The sequence below is a fragment of the Notolabrus celidotus genome, chromosome 3, assembly GCF_009762535.1.
Source record: "Notolabrus celidotus isolate fNotCel1 chromosome 3, fNotCel1.pri, whole genome shotgun sequence".
Lineage (NCBI taxonomy): Eukaryota > Metazoa > Chordata > Actinopteri > Labriformes > Labridae > Notolabrus > Notolabrus celidotus.
The window spans coordinates 25,835,270-25,855,874 of NC_048274.1; the positions used below are offsets into that span (position 1 = coordinate 25,835,270).

Genomic DNA, 20,605 nt, shown 5'->3' on the forward strand with positions numbered 1-20,605 from the left:
AACTGAACCTAATGAAACAAAAACATAAAAACATGAGTAGGATATCTGTAGCTAGCTGTCTGTTCCTTCCACAGTTGGCTTTTTGTTTTCTAGTCTACCTCTTCAGTTCACATGTACCCAGCTAACTCCCTGACCTTTTAACGCTGCCTCTCTCCTCATGTTCATCTGATTTTGTCAGTCTGTGTTCACCTGATCTAAGTCTCTTTTTGCCGCCCTGCATATCTGCTGTACATAGATTCTCTGTCCTATCTGATGACTAATCTGCCTCACATCTGCCTTCTGCCTCTCCTCCTGTAAATGCACCCACACTGATCTGTTTTTGGACCTACAGCAACTGTCTGTACTCATACAAACTCTTACAAGCTTACAAACAATAGCTGTTGTGCTTTATCCTCTGAACTGGACACCGCAGTGTGAGAGTTAAACTCTCGTCATTGTACTTAACACACTGAAAGACGACTTCTGTCCCTATCAGCTGTTAAACAACTCATTCATGTTGTCTTTCTGTGGCGCAGCTTCAGAGTGAAAACATGGCACATTATTGGTGATGGTTCAAAATCATAATAATATTGTGAATTCTGGAACTTGAGTTGTATTGTATGCCTTTTAATTTATTTGCTGTTGGGACTGTAAAAGTATCTTTTACATGCAGTCTAATAAACTTTGTATGAACTTCAGTGCTTGTGGTATTCTGTCGATACTCGATTCATGTATTTTTCTGTTATTCCCACATAAATTATCTTGTTGCATCAAGAAAACAACTGAAAACAACAAATAACAACTTTGAAAAGTTCTCCTTTAATTGTGCACAGATCCAATTTGATGGAAAAAAAGACTGTATTCTTTTTGTTAAGCTGTAGTACACTATAAGAAGCTGCCCATTGATAAATAATGTTACAAATATTTTCTCCAAACTTAAAATTATAACAAAAGTAAGTTTAATGTATCTCTTCTGCTTCTTTTCCCCCATGAATACGTTTCCTCAGGGTAGGATTTTGTCATAAATCAAAGCATAACAGGAGACTTTTTCCTCTCGTTGAATTATTGATTGTTGGTAACTTCGTCAAGACCAGATTCCCGATCGCTCTCGTTTACGGCGGACGATAGCGGCGACGTCTTGTTTGAGTGTGGAGACGCTCTGCTCCAGCTGCTCTGAGAAATCCCTCAACATCCGACCGTGCTCATCCACAAACAGCCTGAGCCCCAGCAGGTCAGACTCCTCCTGAACATAACGGACACAATTAAACAATCCTAGTCTGAAAACTGACCATCACCATACAAGAACTCTTCTCCTTAGCATCAGTTTCTATCTTGGGAGTGATAGCACCAGATTTGAAATTTTAAAAAGTTCTGGGCCCGTTAAACTTAGATGAAACACCTCTAATCAATACTTGAGACTAAGATGAAGTTAATCCTGCTTCATTTGTATTAGTTCCTTTGAAATATAAAGTTTTAGTGTAGTAATGATCACAAACACTACTGCTGCACACAATTGTGGATACATACGCTGGGCCTGTGTCTGCGCAGACGCTGCAGCTGGCCTCTCACTGAGGTCATGCTGTGGTAGAAAACCTTCAGAGCTCGGGCAAACTCTGCATCACAGCTGGGACGCAACAAGCGACCACGCACACTCTCTCCGCCTAACATACACAGGGAGGAAGGTGTGTGAGAAAGGACACATACACTGTTTGAAAGGGGCTTTTGAATTGGAAGCACCAGGTGTTAAATCCTGTTTCATAATTACTGTAAATCAATAGAAACTGCATGTATACATGTATGATGAAGTGTTTAATTTTCAACATTTCGCCTGTCATGTATGCTTCAGTTACCATTCCTGACTGTGTTGAGCTGTTCTCTCAGACTTTCATTTTCCTTTCTCAGTGAAGTGTTCACACACTTCAGTTCCTCCAGGTCCTGCTGCAGAGCTCTCACTGAACAGCTGAGCTCTGCTGAATCTAAAGGCTGCACAAACACACACACACACACACACACACACACACACACACACACACACACACACACACACACACACACCACACACATTTAAATAAGCAGACATTTTTGCCTCATGAATATCTATATAAATAAATAAATACATGATGACACAATGTTTTGCACTACTTTGGAATTTCTCACTAGGCCCCTCCAGGAAAATCAAATCAATATTTTGTTTGGAGGGGGATTGTTTCCAACTCTAGTAGAAACGTGCCGAAGGAAAAATAAAAGGATCGTTCCTGATGCAGACATACAGTCTCTAAATCAGACTCACTGCTGTGTCTGCCTTGCCTTCCTCCTCGATGATTAAGACTCCCTCTGTAGTCATCCTCACTCCCTCCAGAGCTGATTTCAGGTCAGTGCAGCCCTCTGAAAGGAAGGTTGGCAGCTTTTTTAGTACATTTTTCAGCCTTAATGACATACACATAGCAATCATTTTAGTTGTTGTTTACCAAGCTGCAAGATAAGAGTTCATCATTACTAAAGTACATCTCACTCTGACTCATCTCTGCACGTCTGTGAAATATTAATGCAGGTAATTGTCTGAAAACTATGAATGGTTTCTGCTGTAATGCAGCTTTCGTGACTTACAAAACTAAATCCATTGTTCTACTAGCAGCTTTTGTGAAAAATATTTAAAGGAGCTTGTGAGCTGGAGGCTTCCATCATACACTAATTTTTCTGTCAACATTCCTTCTTTTTCTTTTGCTTTAAACCAGAGATAATGTAAAAACCTTTATGAAGGTAAATAAAGACTCTTGCCTAATCGTTTATCCCACTTTACATCCTCACCTTGAAGGCCCCAGAGCTCTAGCACCAATGCGCTGCTCTGCAGGTAGTCCAGCAGACGTTGGGAGGTGTGCAGGGAGGAGAAGTGAACTCTGTGTTCCAGCAGAGGGTTCACGTTGTGCCACACAGCCGGAGTGTAGAGAGGCTGGCTGCAGTCAAACAACCTGAACCTGAGAGAGGGAGTATCTGTCATTTAGGCTTTATGTATCCTCTCTTCAGAGCCCTCCATCCTCCATCATGTAGCCCAGCTTGACTCACCCAATCTGGACCCCCCTATTGCGAGCCTCTCTGATCCAGCGGAGGCCGCAGCACTGATCCAGGACCAGCTGGAAGTCAAGCCGTCGACCCAGAAGCTCAGATGGATCGATCAGGATGTCATCCTCACCGAGAGGGCTGTAGGAAAACATTACTTCTTTATCTGAATGTTGGATTATTCTCAACATATGTCCATGCATCTGTCTGTGCATATCTGTGTGTGTGCATGTGAGGGTCTTACAGTCCTGTGGAGGTGCACGGGACCAGCTGTGCTTGTAGAATGGCCTCCTCTGTGCCCTCTGACCCCAGCACCTGCACACAGAGTGTAATTCTATTCTAACAGATTTTCTTAAAAGCACTGTGTCAGATGTAGACACATGGGTGTCTTTACATGCAGTTAATCTGTGTGCACCTCAAGCTGCTCCTCCAAAGGGATTCGAAAGGCCAAAGACTGAAGCCAGAGGTGAGCTGTTCCCAGAAGCAGAGGCTCCACAGGATCCCAGAAGGGGTCTTTATCTCTGGGTAGAGCAACTGTGGACAGCCCCTCCACTCTCTGACAGCAAGGTGCGGGGATGGATACATAAAACAGAGTTAATGACAAACTAGCTGGTGCTGGCTTGGCCTGGAAAGTTTGTTTGTCGACTAAGTGAGTCAAATTCTGATTCATTTAAGCTATAATCCCTGCCGTGTGAAAAAATATTGTAAAGGAACAGTGAGAAAACAGTGAGGGAAGTTGTGAGTCTTCCCTGAATTACATTTTCTCCGCTCTTCTCAGCCTGATGCTGCTGGTAGACTTCCTCCATCAGAAATTTACGGTTCACAAACTTAGTCTTGGACCAAATCCACACCTGGGGAGGGAGCACAATAACAGTTTAGGCAAACAAACAAAAATCCACAGCCAGAACTCAAACTTGAATTGAAATGATACATTTAAATCTGTTGCATTTAAAGAAGAAATAAAGATACAAGGAGACAGAAATAGGGGACAACCTGTTTTCTTCCCATCGTAGTGACTCTGATCACAATCTCCTTCTCCAGATCATGGCCTTTGGAGTCTGACAGTGCCAGATTTTTGATCTCCAACTTAAACTCAACCCCCTAAGCACATGTCGGAGTATAAAGAGCAGGTGTGAAAACAAAAACCATGTATACATGAATATATATGATCTTTAGATGTAGACACGAAACTAACTCCATTTAAAACCAATTAACCATGAAGATTCAGTGAAGCAGTTAACACAGAGAGTGAACGGCAGAGGTAAGTAATAAAACTTTATATATACTTTCACAGACATGCGTAGCTCCCATTAAGAAAATAACACATACAGAAAAAACAGAAGAAAGAAAAATACAATAAAAACAGAAATAATGAAATAAGGGGCAGCCCCACACTGCCATGTACACTGCTCAAAAAAATAAAGGGAACACTTAAACAACCCATCCTAGATCACGATTAATGAAATATTCCAGTTGAAAATCTTTATTCATTACAAAGCGGAATGTGTTGAGAGCCAAATAACATAAAAATGATCAATGTAAATCAAAATCATTAACCCATGGAGGTCTGGATTCAGAATCATACTCAAAATCAAAGTGGAAAATCTGATCACAGGCTGATCCAACTTCTGTGGAAATTCCTCAAGACAATTCAAAATGAGGCTCAGTAATGTGTGTGGCCTCCACGTGCCTGTATACACTCCCTACAATGTCTTGGCATGCTTCTGATGAGACAAAGGATGTTCTCCTAAGGGATCTCCTCCCAGACCTGGATCAGGGCATCAATCAACTCCTGGACAGTCTGTGGTGAGACGTGGCGTCGGTGGATGGAACGAGACATGATGCCCCAGAGGTGCTCTATTGGATTCAAGTCTGGGGAATGGCCAGGCCAGTCCATAACATCAATGCCTTCATCATAGAGGAACTGCTGACACACTCCAGCCATATGAGGTCGGGCATAGTCATGCATCAGAAGGAACCCAGGACCCACTGCACCAGCATATGGTCTTACAATGGGTCTGAGGATCTCATCCCGGTACCTAATGGCAGTCAGGGTACCTCTGGCTAGCACATGGAGGTCTGTGTGGCCATCCAAGGATATACCTCCCCAAGCCATCACTGACCCACCCCCAAACCGGTCATGCTGGAGAATGTTGCAGGCAGAAGAACATTCTCCGAGGCATCTCCAGACTCTGTCACGTCTGTCACATGTGCTCAGTGTGAACCTGCTCTCATCCGTGAAGAGCACAGGGCGCCAATGGCGAACCTGCCAATCCTGGTGTTCTTTGGCAAATGCCAATCGGCATGCACGGTGTTGGGCTGTGAGTACAGGCCCCACTTGTGGACGTCTGGCCCTCATACCACCCTCATGGAGTCTGTTTCTCACAGTTTTAGCAGAAACATGCACATTAGTGGCCTGCTGGAGGTCATTTTGTAGGGCTCTGGCAGTGCTCCTCCCTGTTCCTCCTTGCACAAACGAGCAGATAGCGGCCCTGCTGCTGGGTTGTTGTCCTCCTACGACCCCCTCCATGTCTTCTGGTGTACTGGCCTGTCTCCTGGTATTCTCTTGACACTGTGCTGGGAGACACAGCAAGCATTCTTGCCACAGCGTGCATTGATGTGCCACCCTGGATGAGCTGCACTACCTGAGCAACTTCTGTGGGTTGCAGACATCGCCACATGCTACCTCTAGTGGTGAGGGCACTGGTAAAATGCAAAAGTGACCAAAAATCCGGCAGAAAGGATGAGGACAGGGAAATGGTCTGTGGCCTCCACCTGCAGAACCATTCCTTTATAGGGTTTGTCTTGCTAATTCCCTCTCATTTCCACCTGTTGCCTGTTCCATTTGCACAACAGCAGGTGAAATTGATTCACAATAAGTGTTGCTCCCTAACTGGACAGGTTGATATCCCAGAAGTGTGATTGATTTGGAGTTACATTGTAATTTTTAAGTGTTCCCTTTATTTTTTGAGCAGTGTAATAAAACGTATTTTGAGACCAACATATGTATTAACTTTAAACATTAAAAACAAATCTTTGACTGAAGTGGACCAAGTGATTATGAATTACTCATACGCTGTCTAATATGCTTTTAGCTGTTTCTTGGAGTCAGCAGAACCTGAGTTGGACCTGAGGGAACGAGCTGATGCGTAAAGGTGAATGAGTTCTGTGAGGTATTCAGGGGTCTGATCATGAAGGACTCTAAAAGTTAGGCTTGGAATTTTAAATGTGATGCTAAAAGCCACAGGGAGCAAGTGCAGAGAATTCAGTATGGGAGTGATGTGAGCAGACAGGGTGAGAGAGGTGAAAAGAGCATTGCACAAATCGATACAGGATGAGATAAGGGCATGCATGAGCAACTCAGGTTTCATAGTACACACTAAAGTTCTGAGTTTACTGATATTTCTCAAATGATAGAAACAAGGTCCAGGTAGCCTGAATTTTAGGAATACTGCTTATCTAGGGCGACAACTAAGACTTTTGTTTTTTCATCATTGAGTTGTAGGTAGTTCTTTATAGTCCAGTCCCTTATAGTGTTTAGGCAATCTAGTAGTATTGTTAACTTAAAAGCATCATTAGGTTTAAAGGACAAATGTAGCTGTATATCATCTGCATATATGTAAATGATATGCAATATTAAAACTACCAATAATCTGTTCAAGGGATTAGCAAGTAGAGAGAGAACAGTACAGGCCCTAGTAGCGAGCCCTGTGTCACAATATATAACAGTGTCTGACATGTCTGTGTTTGTGTCACCTTGTTCAGCTCCTGGCTCATCTGGTTGGCCTCAACCACCATGGGCATCAGTTTGATGTAGTCGTAAAAGACAGCAAGCAGACTGGGGTCAGCCTGAACAGACCCCACACTCGACTCACCTGAAAACAGACATAACAGTGTCTGTGTTTTTCCAAACAGTACCCTCATTTCCTTCAGTGTTATGACTGCTCACCTAAGTGGATGCCCTCAGCAGCAGCCAGCTCTGACTGGAAGTAGTCGTAGTCGTAGCGACTCCAGTCGTCTCCGCCCCTCTCAGAGGGATAACCAATAAACAGGTAAGTGCAGTTGGAGCCGAGGATGAGACGGTCCTGAGCAGGAAAGTGGGAAGTGTGTGTGTGTGCTGTGACATGCTTGTCACAGAGCTGTCCTCAAAAAATATGTGTGCAGTGTAGGCAAAAAAGATTACCCCCCCCTTGTGAAATCAGATAAAACCCTTGATTTCTCCATGAAAATGACCATTAACAACAGTGTTTGAAAGAAAGAAGAAAGAAAGGTACTTTATTAATCCCCAGGGGGGAAATTAAAATTTTTCACTCATGCTATTTTTGGACATCCTCCACATAGTTTTTTTTTTTTGGTTTTTTTGTATATACATACAAATGCATACACATGCAGTGAACATGCTTAGGAAGAGATGTCAGAGTGAGGATACTGCCATCAACCAGCGCACCCCGAGCAGTTAGGTTCGGTGCCTTGCTCAAGAGCCCCTCGGCAGTGCCCAGGCAAGTGAACCAGCACCTTCTCCAGCCGCCAGTACACTTGCCAAACTTCGTACATACTGGGACTCGAACCGGCGACCCTTCGGTTCCCAAGCCAAGTCCCTATGGACTGAGCTACTGCCGCCGGGTTAGGATTTGTGTTAGGGTTACTGATAGGGTTAGGGTTACTGTAATGGTTAGGGTTAGGGTTAGAGTTAGGATTAGGGTTAGAGTTAGGATTAGGGTTAGGATAAGGGATAGGGATAGGGTTAGGGTTACTGTAACGGTTAGGGTAAGGGTTAGGATTATGGTTAGGGTTAGGGTTATGGTTAGGGATAGGGTTAGGGTTATGATTAGGGTAAGGGTTATGATTAGGGTAAGGGTTATGATAAGGGTTAGGATTAGGGTTAGGGTTATGATAAGGGATAGGGTTAGGGTTATGATTAGGGTTAGGGTTAGGGTTAAGGTTTCTTTTTATTTTATGTTTGTATAACTCTTTCTTCTTTTCTGCTTTTTTTTTAATTGTATTTTTTTTACTTTTACATGTTCGAAATAAAGTCATCAAATAAAAAAAAATCAAATCAAGGTTATGATAAGGGTTAGGGTTAGGATTAGGGTTAGGGTTAGGATTAGGGTTAGGGTTAGGGTTATGATTAGGGTTAGGATAAGGGTTAGGATTAGGGTTAGGGTTACTGTTAGGGTTAGGGTTATGATTAGGGTTAGGGTTAGGGTTAGGATTAGGGTTAGGGTTACGATTAGGGTTAGGGTTAGGATTAGTGTTAGGGTTAGGGTTACTGTTAGGGTTAGGGTTATGATTAGGGTTAGGTTATGATTAGGGTTAGGGTTATGATTAGGGTTAGGGTTACTGATAGGGTTTGGGTTAGGGTTATGATTAGGGTTAGGATAAGGGATAGGGATAGGGTTAGGGTTAGGGTTAGGGTTAGGGTTAGGGTTAGGATAAGGTCTAGGGTTAGGGTTATGATAAGGGTTAGGGTTACTGATAGGGTTAGGGTTAGGGTTAGGGTTATGATTAGGGTTAGGGTTAGGGTTATGATTAGGGTTAGGGTTAGGATTAGGGTTAGGGTTAGGGTTATGATTAGGGTTAGGGTTATGATTAGGGTTAGGGTTAGGGTTATGATTAGGGTTAGGGTTAGGATTAGGGTTAGGGTTAGGGTTATGATTAGGGTTAGGGTTAGGGTTAGGGTTAGGGTTATGATTAGGGTTAGGATAAGGGCTCGGGTTAGGGTTAGGGTTAGGATTAAGGCTAGGGTTAGGGTTAGGGTTAGGGTTATGATTAGGGTTAGGATAAGGGCTCGGGTTAGGGTTAGGGTTAGGGTTAGGATTAAGGCTAGGGTTAGGGTTAGGGTTAGGGTTATGATTAGGGTTAGGTTATGATTAGGGTTAGGGTTATGATTAGGGTTAGGGTTAGGGTTAGAATTAGGGTTAGGGTTACGATTAGGGTTAGGGTTATGATTAGGGTTAGGGTTAGGGTTATGATTAGGGTTAGGTTATGATTAGGGTTAGGGTTATGATTAGGGTTAGGGTTAGGGTTAGAATTAGGGTTAGGGTTACTGTTAGGGTTACGATTAGGGTTAGGGTTATGATTAGGGTCAGGGTTAGGGTTACGATTAGGGTTAGGGTTAGGGTTAGGGTTACTGTTAGGGTTACGATTAGGTTTAGGGTTATGATTAGGGTTAGGGTTACTGTTAGGGTTAGGGTTATGATTAGGGTTAGGGTTATGATTAGGGTTAGGGTTACTGTTAGGGTTATGATTAGGGTTAGGGTTACTGTTAGGGTTATGATTAGGGTTAGGGTTACTGTTAGGGTTATGATTAGGGTTAGGGTTACTGTTAGGGTTATGATTAGGGTTAGGGTTAGGATTAGGGTTAGGGTTAGGGTTAGGGTTATGATTAGGGTTAGGTTATGATTAGGGTAAGGGTTATGATTAGGGTTAGGGTTAGGGTTAGGGTTAGAATTAGGGTTAGGGTTACGATTAGGGTTAGGGTTAGGGTTACTGTTAGGGTTACGATTAGGGTTAGGGTTATGATTAGGGTCAGGGTTAGGGTTATGATTAGGATCAGGGTTAGGGTCACAATTAGGGTTAGGGTTAGAATAAGGGCTAGGGTTAGGGTTAGGCTTAGGGTTATGATTAGGGTTAGGGTTACGATTAGGGTTAGGGTTAGGATAAGGGCTAAGGTTAGGGCTAGGGTTTAGGTTTAGGGGTATGATTAGGGTTAGGGTTACTGTTAGGGTTAGGGTTATGATTAGGGTTAGGGTTATGATTAGGGTTAGGGTTATGATTAGGGTTAGTGTTACTGTAAGGGTTATGATTAGGGTTAGGGTTACTGTTAGGGTTATGATTAGGGTTAGGGTTTCTGTTAGGGTTATGATTAGGGTTAGGGTTACTGTTAGGGTTATGATTAGGGTTAGGGTTAGGGTTATGATTAGGGTTACGATTAGGGTTAGGGTTATGATTAGGGTTAGGGTTAGGGTTAGGGTTACGATTAGGGTTAGGGTTAGGGTTATGATTAGGGTCAGGGTTAGGGTTAGGATTAGGGTTAGGGTTATGATTAGGGTTACGATTAGGGTTAGGGTTAGGGTTAGGATTATGATTAGGGTTAGGGTTAGGGTTAGGATTAGGGTTAGGGTTAGGGTTATGATTAGGGTTAGGTTATGATTAGAATTAGGGTTAGGGTTAGGGTTATGATTAGGGTCAGGGTTAGGGTTACGATTAGGGTTAGGGTTAGGGTTACTGTTAGGGTTACGATTAGGTTTAGGGTTATGATTAGGGTTAGGGTTACTGTTAGGGTTAGGGTTATGATTAGGGTTAGGGTTATGATTAGGGTTAGGGTTAGGATTAGGGTTAGGATAAGGGATAGGGTTATGATTAGGGTTAGGGTTAGGGTTATGATTAGGGTTAGGATAAGGGCTAGGGTTAGGGTTAGGGTTAGGGTTATGATTAGGGTTAGGGTTAGGGTTAGGGTAATGATTAGGGTTAGGTTATGATTAGGGTTAGGGTTATGATTAGGGTTAGGGTTTACTGATAGGGTTTGGGTTAGGGTTATGATTAGGGTTAGGATAAGGGATAGGGTTAGGGTTAGGGTTAGGGTTAGGATAAGGTCTAGGGTTAGGGTTAGGGTTAGAGTTAGGGTTACTGTTAGGGTAAGGGTTATGATTAGGGTTAGGGTTAGGGTTATGATAAGGGTTAGGGTTATGATAAGGGTTAGGGTTAGGGTTACGATTAGGGTTAGGGTTAGGGTTAGATTAAAGGCTAGGGTTAGGGTTATGACTAGGGTTAGGGTTAGGGTAAGGGTTAGGGTTAGGGTTATGATAAGGGTTAGGGTTATGATAAGGGTTAGGGTTAGGGTTACGATTAGGGTTAGGGTTAGGGTTAGGATAAGGGTTAGGGTTATGATAAGGGTTAGGGTTAGGGTTACGATTAGGGTTAGGGTTAGGGTTAGAATAAGGGCTAGGGTTAGGGTTATGACTAGGGTTAGGGTTAGGGTAAGGGTTAGGGTTAGGGTTAGGATTAGGGTTAGGGTTAGGGTTACAATTAGGGTTAGGGTTAGGGTTAGGGTTACGATTAGGGTTAGGGTTACGATTAGGGTTAGGGTTAGGGTTACTGTAACGGTTAGGGTAAGGGTTATGATTAGGGTTAGGGTTAGGTTTAGGGTTATCATTAGGGTTAGGGTTAAGGTTAGTGTTATGATTAGGTTTAGGGTTAAGGTTACAATTAGGGTTGGGGTTATGATTAGGGTTAGGATTATGATTAGGGTTATCATTAGGGTTAGGGTTAGGGTTAGTGTTATGATTAGGTTTAGGGTTAAGGTTACAATTAGGGTAAGGGTTATGATTAGGGTTAGGGTTAGGGTTAGGGTTATGATTAGGGTTAGGGTTAGGGTTAGTGTTATGATTAGGGTTAGGGTTATGATTAGGTTTAGGGTTATGATTAGGGTTAGGATTAGGATTAGGGTTGGTTTTAGGCTCAGGATTATGATTAGGGTTAGGATAAAGGCTAGGGTTAGGGTTATGACTTGGGTTAGGGATATGATTAGGGTTAGGGTTATGAATAGGGTTAGGGTTAGGTTTAGGGTTATGATAAGGGTTATGATTAGGGTTAGGGTTAGGGTTAGTGTTAGGGTTAAGATTAGGGTTAGGGTTAGGTTTAGGGTTATGATAAGGGTTATGATTAGGGTTAGGGTTAGGATTAGTGTTATGATTAGGGTTAGGTTTATGTGTTTTGATTAGGGTTAGGGTTAGGATTAGGGTTAGGGTTACTGTTACAGTTGGGGTTAGGGTTAGGGTTAGGATTGGACTCTCAAAACTCATCTTTACCTTTCAATTTTTTACGGGTAAACCTCAGTCTGGCTCTGATGTGCCGCTCTTTGAGTAAAGGGGTTCTTCTGTGATGATGGTAGTGAATCCCATTACGATGAAGATCCCTAGCAACTGTCTTCCTTTAAGCAATAGCTTAAGAGGAGGTCAGGTCAGCTACAATCATTTTGGCAGATGTCCAGGGCCTCTTGCTGACATCTTTGACTCTTTTCGTTCTTGAAATCTTGCACTTTCTACCACGCCCAGGTTTGTCTCTTATGGAATTTGACTCCTTGTGAGCCTCCATTATCTTCCTTCTGAGCTCAAGACTGATTTCCTGTGTCTTTGGCATGGTTAGTAAGAGTAGTCTCTCTCAATGATGTGTTCAAGTGCCCTATTTGGAGTCCCTTAAGTAAATCTCAATGCTGATTGAATACTCAGGTGTTGTTAGGAAGCCAGCTGACTGCACAGGTGTGTTTTGAAAGCAAAAATTCACATGGGGCCTAATATTTTTGACCACCCCATTTTTCACTATTTTTGATATAAAGCTATCCTAAAAATGTATTTTACATTTCAAAATGTACCAAAGCTACTGAAGAACATTGGTGAATTTTTGATTATATCATGTTTTATCAATGATGCAAACATTGGGCAGAATTTAAGGAAAATGTTCCATAATTCCTGGGGGCTAATAATTTTGGCCTCAACTGTATGTGTCAAGGCTTACCAGATGCTGAAGCTCAGTTGTCTGAGACATCACACAGCCATTAACAATGACCTTTGACCCTGCCAGCGGAGTCAGTGTTACCCGACGCTGTTCATTCCTGAACCCAGCGTGACGCTCCTGAATGCTGACACACAAAAACAAACATTTGCAGATATTAATGAGTAGGAATAAGCATTTTTTGCAGCATAACAGAGGTTACAAAACACAGTGTCGGCAGTATCTTCCAGCATGAACTAGTTTGAATACAGCAAAACACTTGAAACACCACAAATCAATGACAACATTCAAGTCAACTGTTAGACAACTCAGAAACTGTCAGGTGTCTCCAGTCTCCCTGATTTGTTGTTGATGAGATGAAAACTCACCCTAAACCCTTGATAGAGATGGATCTTGGGCTGGAGTCACACAAACCAATGTCCCATTCACCTGCAACCGTGATGTGGACTTAACAAGTTAAAATTGACAGCATAAAAAGTAGAGCAAAAAGTCTGTCTGACTACAATAAGATACTGTGGACGTACCCTCCTGAATAAACAACTTCACAACCCCTGAGAGCTGAGCGTCCTCGTTGATATTCAGGATGTAGGGATGCATCTGCATCATCCTCCTCTCCTGTCAGGTAGGAAGAAAGGAAAGGGACAAGAAACATGAAGACAAAAGAGAGTTGAAAAGTATCCATGAGCACAAAGATGTATTCATGCACTTTAACAGATCATTTATGCTCTGTTCTTCTGTGTTATCTAAGCTCATATGTATCGTGGACTTAATCTCCTTGATGTTACCAATTAGAATGGGAACCTCTCTTCTAAAGCCTAAAGTCTGGCAGTTGGAACCATCAATGATGAGTTTGGACAAAGATGGATACACCTTTTTAAGCCACTATCCTGGTTGACTGTTGTGGTAGCAATCTATTGATACCCTTATGTTAGTGTTGGCACCGACCCGTTATAGTTTTTAAATGCGTAAAAGAACTACATACATTTGTTTTATTGAATCAAGGCTTTTTGACTTTGTCAGGAACCTCTATTTTAACAAAATAAAATCAAACTTTTTTTCACTTAATCATAAAATGCTCTGGTTAAAATTATAACCTTTGTGTTGTTAGGGTGGGTTTTGACTCGGTCATAAAATAAGAGATGAAAAAGCAAAAATTAGAGCCAAAACTGAAATCCTAAGTGCACTGTCAGTCAACACACTGACAGCCAGCTCATTTCCCAATCAGGTGAGCTTTAGGGGATTCTCATTTTGCATTGCTTTCCAGTATACCTGCACAAAAACAAAACAAACAAAGACGGGCATATCCAGACATGTGACGTCAGTTCACTCATTTGAGTGGTCATTTTTGGGAGCATGCCTATGTTCCCACATTTAGGCATCCATAAGCACTACTTCAGCTGAAACTCTTTTTGATCAGCCTATTTTATTTTCTTGTCATGATTGAGATTGTGACGATTTCTGCTGCTGCTGATCGAAATAAAATTACCCATTCATTAATTTACTATAAAGTGCTTGCAAAACCATTTGTGGAAGGATAGGCTACTGAAGGGACATATAGGAACACTAGACCTAATTTTGAAAATGTTCTAGAAATGTAGGAACATAGGGCTGTGGTAACATAGGGATGAACCCCATTGGACTTGCAGAGTGCACATCTCCAATTTGAAGCATGCAAAAATGAGAACAAGATTTTCAGTGAGCCAAGTTCTGGATAATATTTTCGGTTAAAATGAGGGAGAGAACACAGAACAATATGAGGATGCGCAGGTTTCTGAGGAGGAAGACAATGTGGAGTATCATCCAGAAGACAAAGACACATCTGATGAGTCTGATGAGGAGGTCACTGGTAGTGAAGCTGCTCTCCCTGAAAGATTCAAGCCCAAAGATGGTAAGATCTTTTGGAGCTCAGTACTTCATGATGTACATGACAGGGCAGCTGCTGCGCAGGATTTATCACTTCCTAATTGGCTTACTTCTTACAGTCTGATACTATCTCCAAGTGTGTGTATGTGTGTGTGTGCGCGTGCGTACATCCGTGCGTGCAAGCGTGCGTGCGAGCGTTCCCGCACCTGTGTGATGTTAGCATACTGTTGCTCCCAATCCTTCAGCGCCTCCTGCAGGTGTTGTTCCCACAGAGTCTGAATAGCTCTGATTTGGAGCTCGTTGTGAGTCAACAGCTGACGGAGCTCCTCTAAAAACACAGACAACACACACACACACACACACACACACACACACACACACACACACACACACACACACACACACACACACACACACTCATGTTGACCTCTTTGACCCTTGCTTGCTGTATTCTAGTCTGTTTTCAACCTGTGAACTCTTACTCGTCTCGTCGTTAGCTCTGCGTCCCTCCTGACCCAGCCTACTCAGGCGCTGTAGCAGCCGAGCATTCTCAGCCTTCAGTTCTTTAACCAGACGCTCTGTGGGGCTCTCATTAACCACAGCTCGGTTCTGGATACGCTTTGCCCTGAGGAGGTAATGGAGGCAGTGACATTAAGTGAGGAGTTTGTCAAACTGTGGCTTGAACAGAAGAAATGAGGGAAGAGTCAAGATGACTTGTTATTATAATCATCAGCTGAATTCATGATTCAGATGGTGCATGAGCAGTTTGCTGTACCTCTCAGCATAGCGCAGGGTGGAGAGTGACTCCTCATAGCAGATATCAGCAGGGCTCAGAGTGGCAATCTTTAATTAAATGAGAGATAACAGATCATAGTGTTTACAAGCTCTGTATGACAGCAAAAAAATGCATAATCACTGCCTCTTAGCACTAATCTCTGTTACCATGATAGTACGGCTGTTTCCTCCCAACGCAGACTGCAGCAGCTTGGTGAGGACTGAGTCTCTGTAGGGTATGTGGACCACCTTCTTGCCCACTGCCACATCAGCAAGGGAGCTGCAGGAGAGGAGAGGAGAAATGAAAAGACTGAAAGCCTGACAAAAACAACTGAATGATAAAGATGTAACTAAAGCCTGATTTATTAAGGCCCACCTGATGACGTTGCCAAGTGTGGTGAGGCTCAGGTTGATGGCCGTGCCCTCTTTGAGTCTGTCGGCCTCTGATCCTGAGGATCTCTGACGCTCACTGCCGGCCAAGTCCACCAGGTTGATGTTGGACTGCTTCGTGATGCTCTCTTTGGAGAAGATCTAACAGGAAGCCACATCAATTTGAATAGCTTGAAATATGAAGATAGTATTTAAAAATATATATATAAATCTACAGAGCAGTATAAAGAGTGATTCTTTTTAGGGAACACATCACAACTTGACTTTTGTGTGAATTAGGTTTGTGCTTATGATGATAATTTTCCTGTTTTAAGGGTAAGCTTTCAATATTAAAATTATGGCTCCCAAATTTGCACCATGTGTTTTATTTTTTTCATTTTGTCAAACTATTTCATCATTTTGCATCCAAAAAAGAGAGCAAATTCCTTATATGTGAAATGCCACCTAGCAAAAACCTAAATCTGCTCTCAATTATGATGCAGCTCATTTTAAATCATGAAGTTAAAAGCTTCTCATGCATCAATAGCTTGGATAAATAATGTGAATTTGAGCTTAAGTTATCCTGGCAGAGACAAATCTAGATCTTGTAACACATTACTGCAGTGAGGTGAAACCTGTTTTAGCTGGAGGATAATGAGCATGTGTGAGCGGCTGCTGTTTGCGTTCATGTGAGTGGCAGCCGTGGTCCGAGTCCTGGTCCCCTGCTCCATCAGCTGCTCCACCTACATAAAGAATAATTACTTTTTAAATGACTTCAAACAAAGACACAGAATCAAGAGAATTAACTGAATATCATATAACATCACTTGTGGCTCTTTCCTAAATGCTTGTACATAAATCTATGAAGGATTTTTCTTTTTCTGAGGATTCTGAGTAATATGATCCAGTTTGTCAGAGGTCACTTTAAGGACAGTTACAAACCTTTGGATCAGAGGGTCAGATCATGTCTGTGTCGAAGCAATACATCAGGACCCTGTCTCCAGTTCAGTCTCAGCTGCCCTCATAATACTTAAATGGCTTTGTGTTTCAGTGAATCGAGCTCTCAGAACCACAACTTCAAACTACATTCCTCACTAAAACAACTGTGTCCTCTCAGATATGCACTGGTATGACCTAAAGCCATGCAAGAGACTTATGGTGATTAAGGTAAGCATAGTTCCTTATTTTGGAATCCAACACTAATCTCTTTTATCTTTTCAAAGTATCAGTCAGGAACAGAACGTGACCGAATTGTGTATTTGATTTGAGACACCCAAGATTTATAAAAACGTCCTGCCTGAGGAGATCAGCACTGTATTTATCAAACGTCTTCAAAACACATAATCAACATGATAAACTAAATTTATTCCCACAGAGGCATTTCACTTAATGCATTCACCTCCTACCTGTGGTGCACTGTCACATGGGACTGTTCGGAGACCCTCCACGTAGAAACCTCTTTGCTGTTCCTCTCTGACTCTGAGACCTGCCGGGGTACGAGACCCTCGAGACAACAGGTCTAGCACCTAGCCAGAGAGGAGGAAGAAAAAATAGTAGATGTAGAGATTAGCAAGGAGAGAATGATAAATGGACAAGGGATCTTTCTCTTCCGTTACCTGTTCATTGTAGATTTCCAACATACTGAAAAAGACCTGGGTATACATCAAGAACAAATATAACAATCATTATCACAGCTACATATGTGATCCTGCATGCTAGTAAAAGAAGGTGACAGCTAACCTGACTCTGTCTTGTGTCTTGGTTCTCTCTGATGGCTTGAAACAGACGCTCACAGAGTTTAGGAACCAAGCCTTTGTTGGGCCCGTAGCCCACCATGGAATAACTCTTCCCTGAGCCGGTCTGCCCGTAGGCCAGCAGAGTGGCATTGTAACCCTGCAGACAACATTTCAGGATATGACAGATCTAACTGAAAGAACAGGAGCTGTGAGATAGTCTAAATGTGTGTGATTTCTGAGAACGATTGAGCTTTATGAATAAATTATCTTGCCATATTATATTATGTTATATTACATTATTATTCTAACTACAACTCATGGTCATATTACATACCCATATTATTTTTATTTATTGCTTAATTTATCATTACCAACCATAATCACACCATGTCAACCTGTCACTACTGAAATTTTTTAATACTGCCTGTAATTACTTAATTACTTTACTTTAATTTAAATTCCATTTGAAACATTGTATATATCTTAATTGTATTCTAGCTTTATTTATCTATTTTCATTTTTACTTATATTATTTTATTTTATTTTTTACTTATTTTTACTTATTGAAACTTTTTTCTTGATTGTACTTATGTCTGGGTTGCTGTAACAACTGAATTTACCCCTCGGGGGATCAATAAAGTAATATCTTATCTTATCTTATCTTAAACTGGGGTCAAATGTGTGATGACTGTTACCTGAAGTGCATTCTCCAGGATCCCCTCTCCAAGGTCCTGGAAAACGCTGTCCTGTGGGTGGAAGACACTTGTGAGTGAACTGAAACTCATAACAGGGCACCATCTTGGTCAAATGCTCCTTTCCTAAAGCTCTATCATGTCTTATATCTTTGTGGTGTCCTGATTGTTTCATTTTGCGCCTGTCTTTTAACCTGGTCAGCGTATCGTCCTCCGGGTTCTTCAGGCACACAGAGGCCACTCTGGTCTCGTGTGAAGCCACTGTGGGACCAGTAAGCGTAATCGAAACAAAACGAGCGGCGGTTCTGAGAGTCTCGTGGGTCCTGGATGATGATGGAGCTAGACACCATGGAGATGATACAATGACTGCCTGCATCCCTCTCTCTCTGCAGGGAGGAAGTGATGGAGGAGGAGAAGAGAAGAGGGGCAAAAGACTGCATGATTCATGTACACATTTGAAATGGATCTAAAAGAGAATTTGGGGAAAATGTAAGTAAAAAATTGTGCTTTTGCTCTGTAGATGGAGAATGCACAGTCATTTAACAGTACTATTTAATGAATGATTATTTATAATGAAGTTCAGGTGTGTATTTGTGAGTTTCATAGCTCTTCATGACTTGCTCTCTGACATTTAACTCTATTGAATTAAGTTATGGTGTTAACTTAAATTCAGGAGTAGGACCACACCTAAACCACACCCTCAATCACCTGACAAGCCTACTTAAACGTAGCCAGCCTACTCCAACCGTTTGTCTGAGATTCTTCAACCCATCCTCCCTCACCTTTCTCTGCTTCAATTAACCTGTTTCCTTATTCCCTTCTACTCAACTTGTGCTGGCTTCTTCTATGCCCTTGTCTACTTCCAGGTACAGCCTGGGGTCAAGATCAGCTCAGCAGAATTACACTGAGACGTTCAAATTAAGTGATACATTCCACCGTTAAAAAAGGTATAATACACTTTTTTGTTAGAAAAACACAACGAACACACTGAGGGGAATCTGATTGGACAATCCAGGTGCCCCACTAATATCCTATGATAGGCTACTTGTCTTGTCAGAGGCAGGGCTTGGGTTACAATCAACAACTTATGATCTATGTCATACGACAGGTGCGTTGGAGAGGAATAAGTCCATCAAAAAATTGCAAGCAATTAATACAAAGTACAAAAACAACTTATCTGCAAAGTTTCAGAATCCAATGTTGCTGATAAATGTACTCCTGACAGAGTGAGGGACTTTACTTGCTATTTTTTTTTAGTACTTTTAGCTGTGAATTTGAATAAACATCTACTTTTTGAGTCCTTACAGATTGAAGCTTTAAAGCTTTTTATGCTGCCACTCTGTAGTGTTATTTTTCTTTTTATAGTATACTCTCTTATTTTGTATCTGTATGATACTTAAAGTTTATATAATTAGTAGAGAGAGTAGTAAATAAATTAGTAAATAAATTATATTTGTTCAGGTGTGTGAGCATACCTACTTAATGCCACCCATTCATAAAGTGGTACCTCAGTCAGCTTTTCCAGTGAAGACAGATCGGCAGATATTAAAAAAAAAGCTGCTTTGCCAACAGGGGGCACCAAATACAATAAAAACCAACAGTACCTTACAGGAGCTTTAAAATACAGTTATTCCACATATTATTCTTTTAACATTGATACTACCACTGACAACCTCTTTTTATTGACCTAGGAACTTTTTGTCTTTCGTACTACTGAAAACACTGGGTCCATGTGATGATCATACAGTTTTGTGTCACTGAATAGGAGAATACTTTACTGTTACTTTAATTAGTCATCAAGCACATTAAGAACAGATAAACTGAATAATGTAAACATTAACTGATAGGATAAAAATAAGGAAACTGTATATTTTCTGCATACTGACCTTGTTAAATGGCCGCACTCTGACGGCCACTTTGACGCAGTCCTTGCTGTGCATGTCTGAGGCTTTAGCCCTCATGGTGCAGCAAGCAGCAGCAGGTCTCAGCACAGGACAACGATTCACTGAGTGATCAGCTCCCTCACACAGACAAACACACACAGGACTGTGTCCAGTTACACGCTGACATGGACACAGTTGGGTTAACATGACAGGCACTCTGTGGTCGATATGAGCCTGCGAGGAAAGATGTCACCTACTGTTTGTTTTATACAGAGAACATGATGGGGGTAAACATTTGATTTTGAAGCTGTAAAGTTCTAACTCCACTTAAACTATACTACAAGCTTTAATTATCAACTAGGAGAATTGCTGGTGATTGAGAATTTGATTAAAATAAATTACCATCACATTATATTATGTGGGAAGTAAATGAATGGATGGATGCTTATAACTTGCTTTTTCCACCCCCTGATGTTAGAAATGGAGCACCAGAGATAAGTCTGGTTTCACTTTCACCCTGTCAGCCACCATAAATTATAGAGGACACAGTAGAAAAGACAGGGAGTCAAATTTATACAGGGCAGCTTCACATTCACAATTACCTTCCTGTCAGTGGCCCATATCTCTGACATCAAACTCCACCCTAACAGCTGAACACTGTGTGTCAAACATACATGACATTTAAGAGGTTCCTTTTTAGACAAAATAGGTTATAGAGAATCATAAAGTATGAGGTGAC

General features: G+C 41.8%; 1 protein-coding gene across 1 annotated transcript; it reads right to left on the reverse strand.

Moving 5' to 3' along the window:
* Window positions 1-775: 775 nt before the first annotated feature.
* kif28 (kinesin family member 28) lies at window positions 776-19,944 on the reverse strand. Its single transcript, XM_034680346.1, has 27 exons — window positions 19,870-19,944; window positions 18,178-18,369; window positions 17,987-18,037; window positions 17,296-17,448; window positions 17,172-17,207; window positions 16,962-17,081; window positions 16,191-16,298; window positions 15,563-15,717; window positions 15,355-15,466; window positions 15,188-15,255; window positions 14,895-15,037; window positions 14,619-14,740; window positions 13,074-13,164; window positions 12,918-12,978; window positions 12,553-12,676; window positions 6,986-7,121; window positions 6,793-6,911; window positions 4,030-4,137; window positions 3,795-3,887; window positions 3,452-3,592; window positions 3,281-3,351; window positions 3,043-3,177; window positions 2,788-2,954; window positions 2,270-2,364; window positions 1,830-1,962; window positions 1,507-1,640; window positions 776-1,222 (listed from the first exon to the last, which is right to left on the reverse strand). The coding sequence occupies exons 1-27, from the start codon at window positions 19,942-19,944 to the stop codon at window positions 1,064-1,066; spliced, it is 3,102 nt and encodes a 1,033-aa protein (XP_034536237.1). The 3' UTR covers window positions 776-1,063.
* Between the last annotated feature and the right edge of the window lie 661 nt (window positions 19,945-20,605).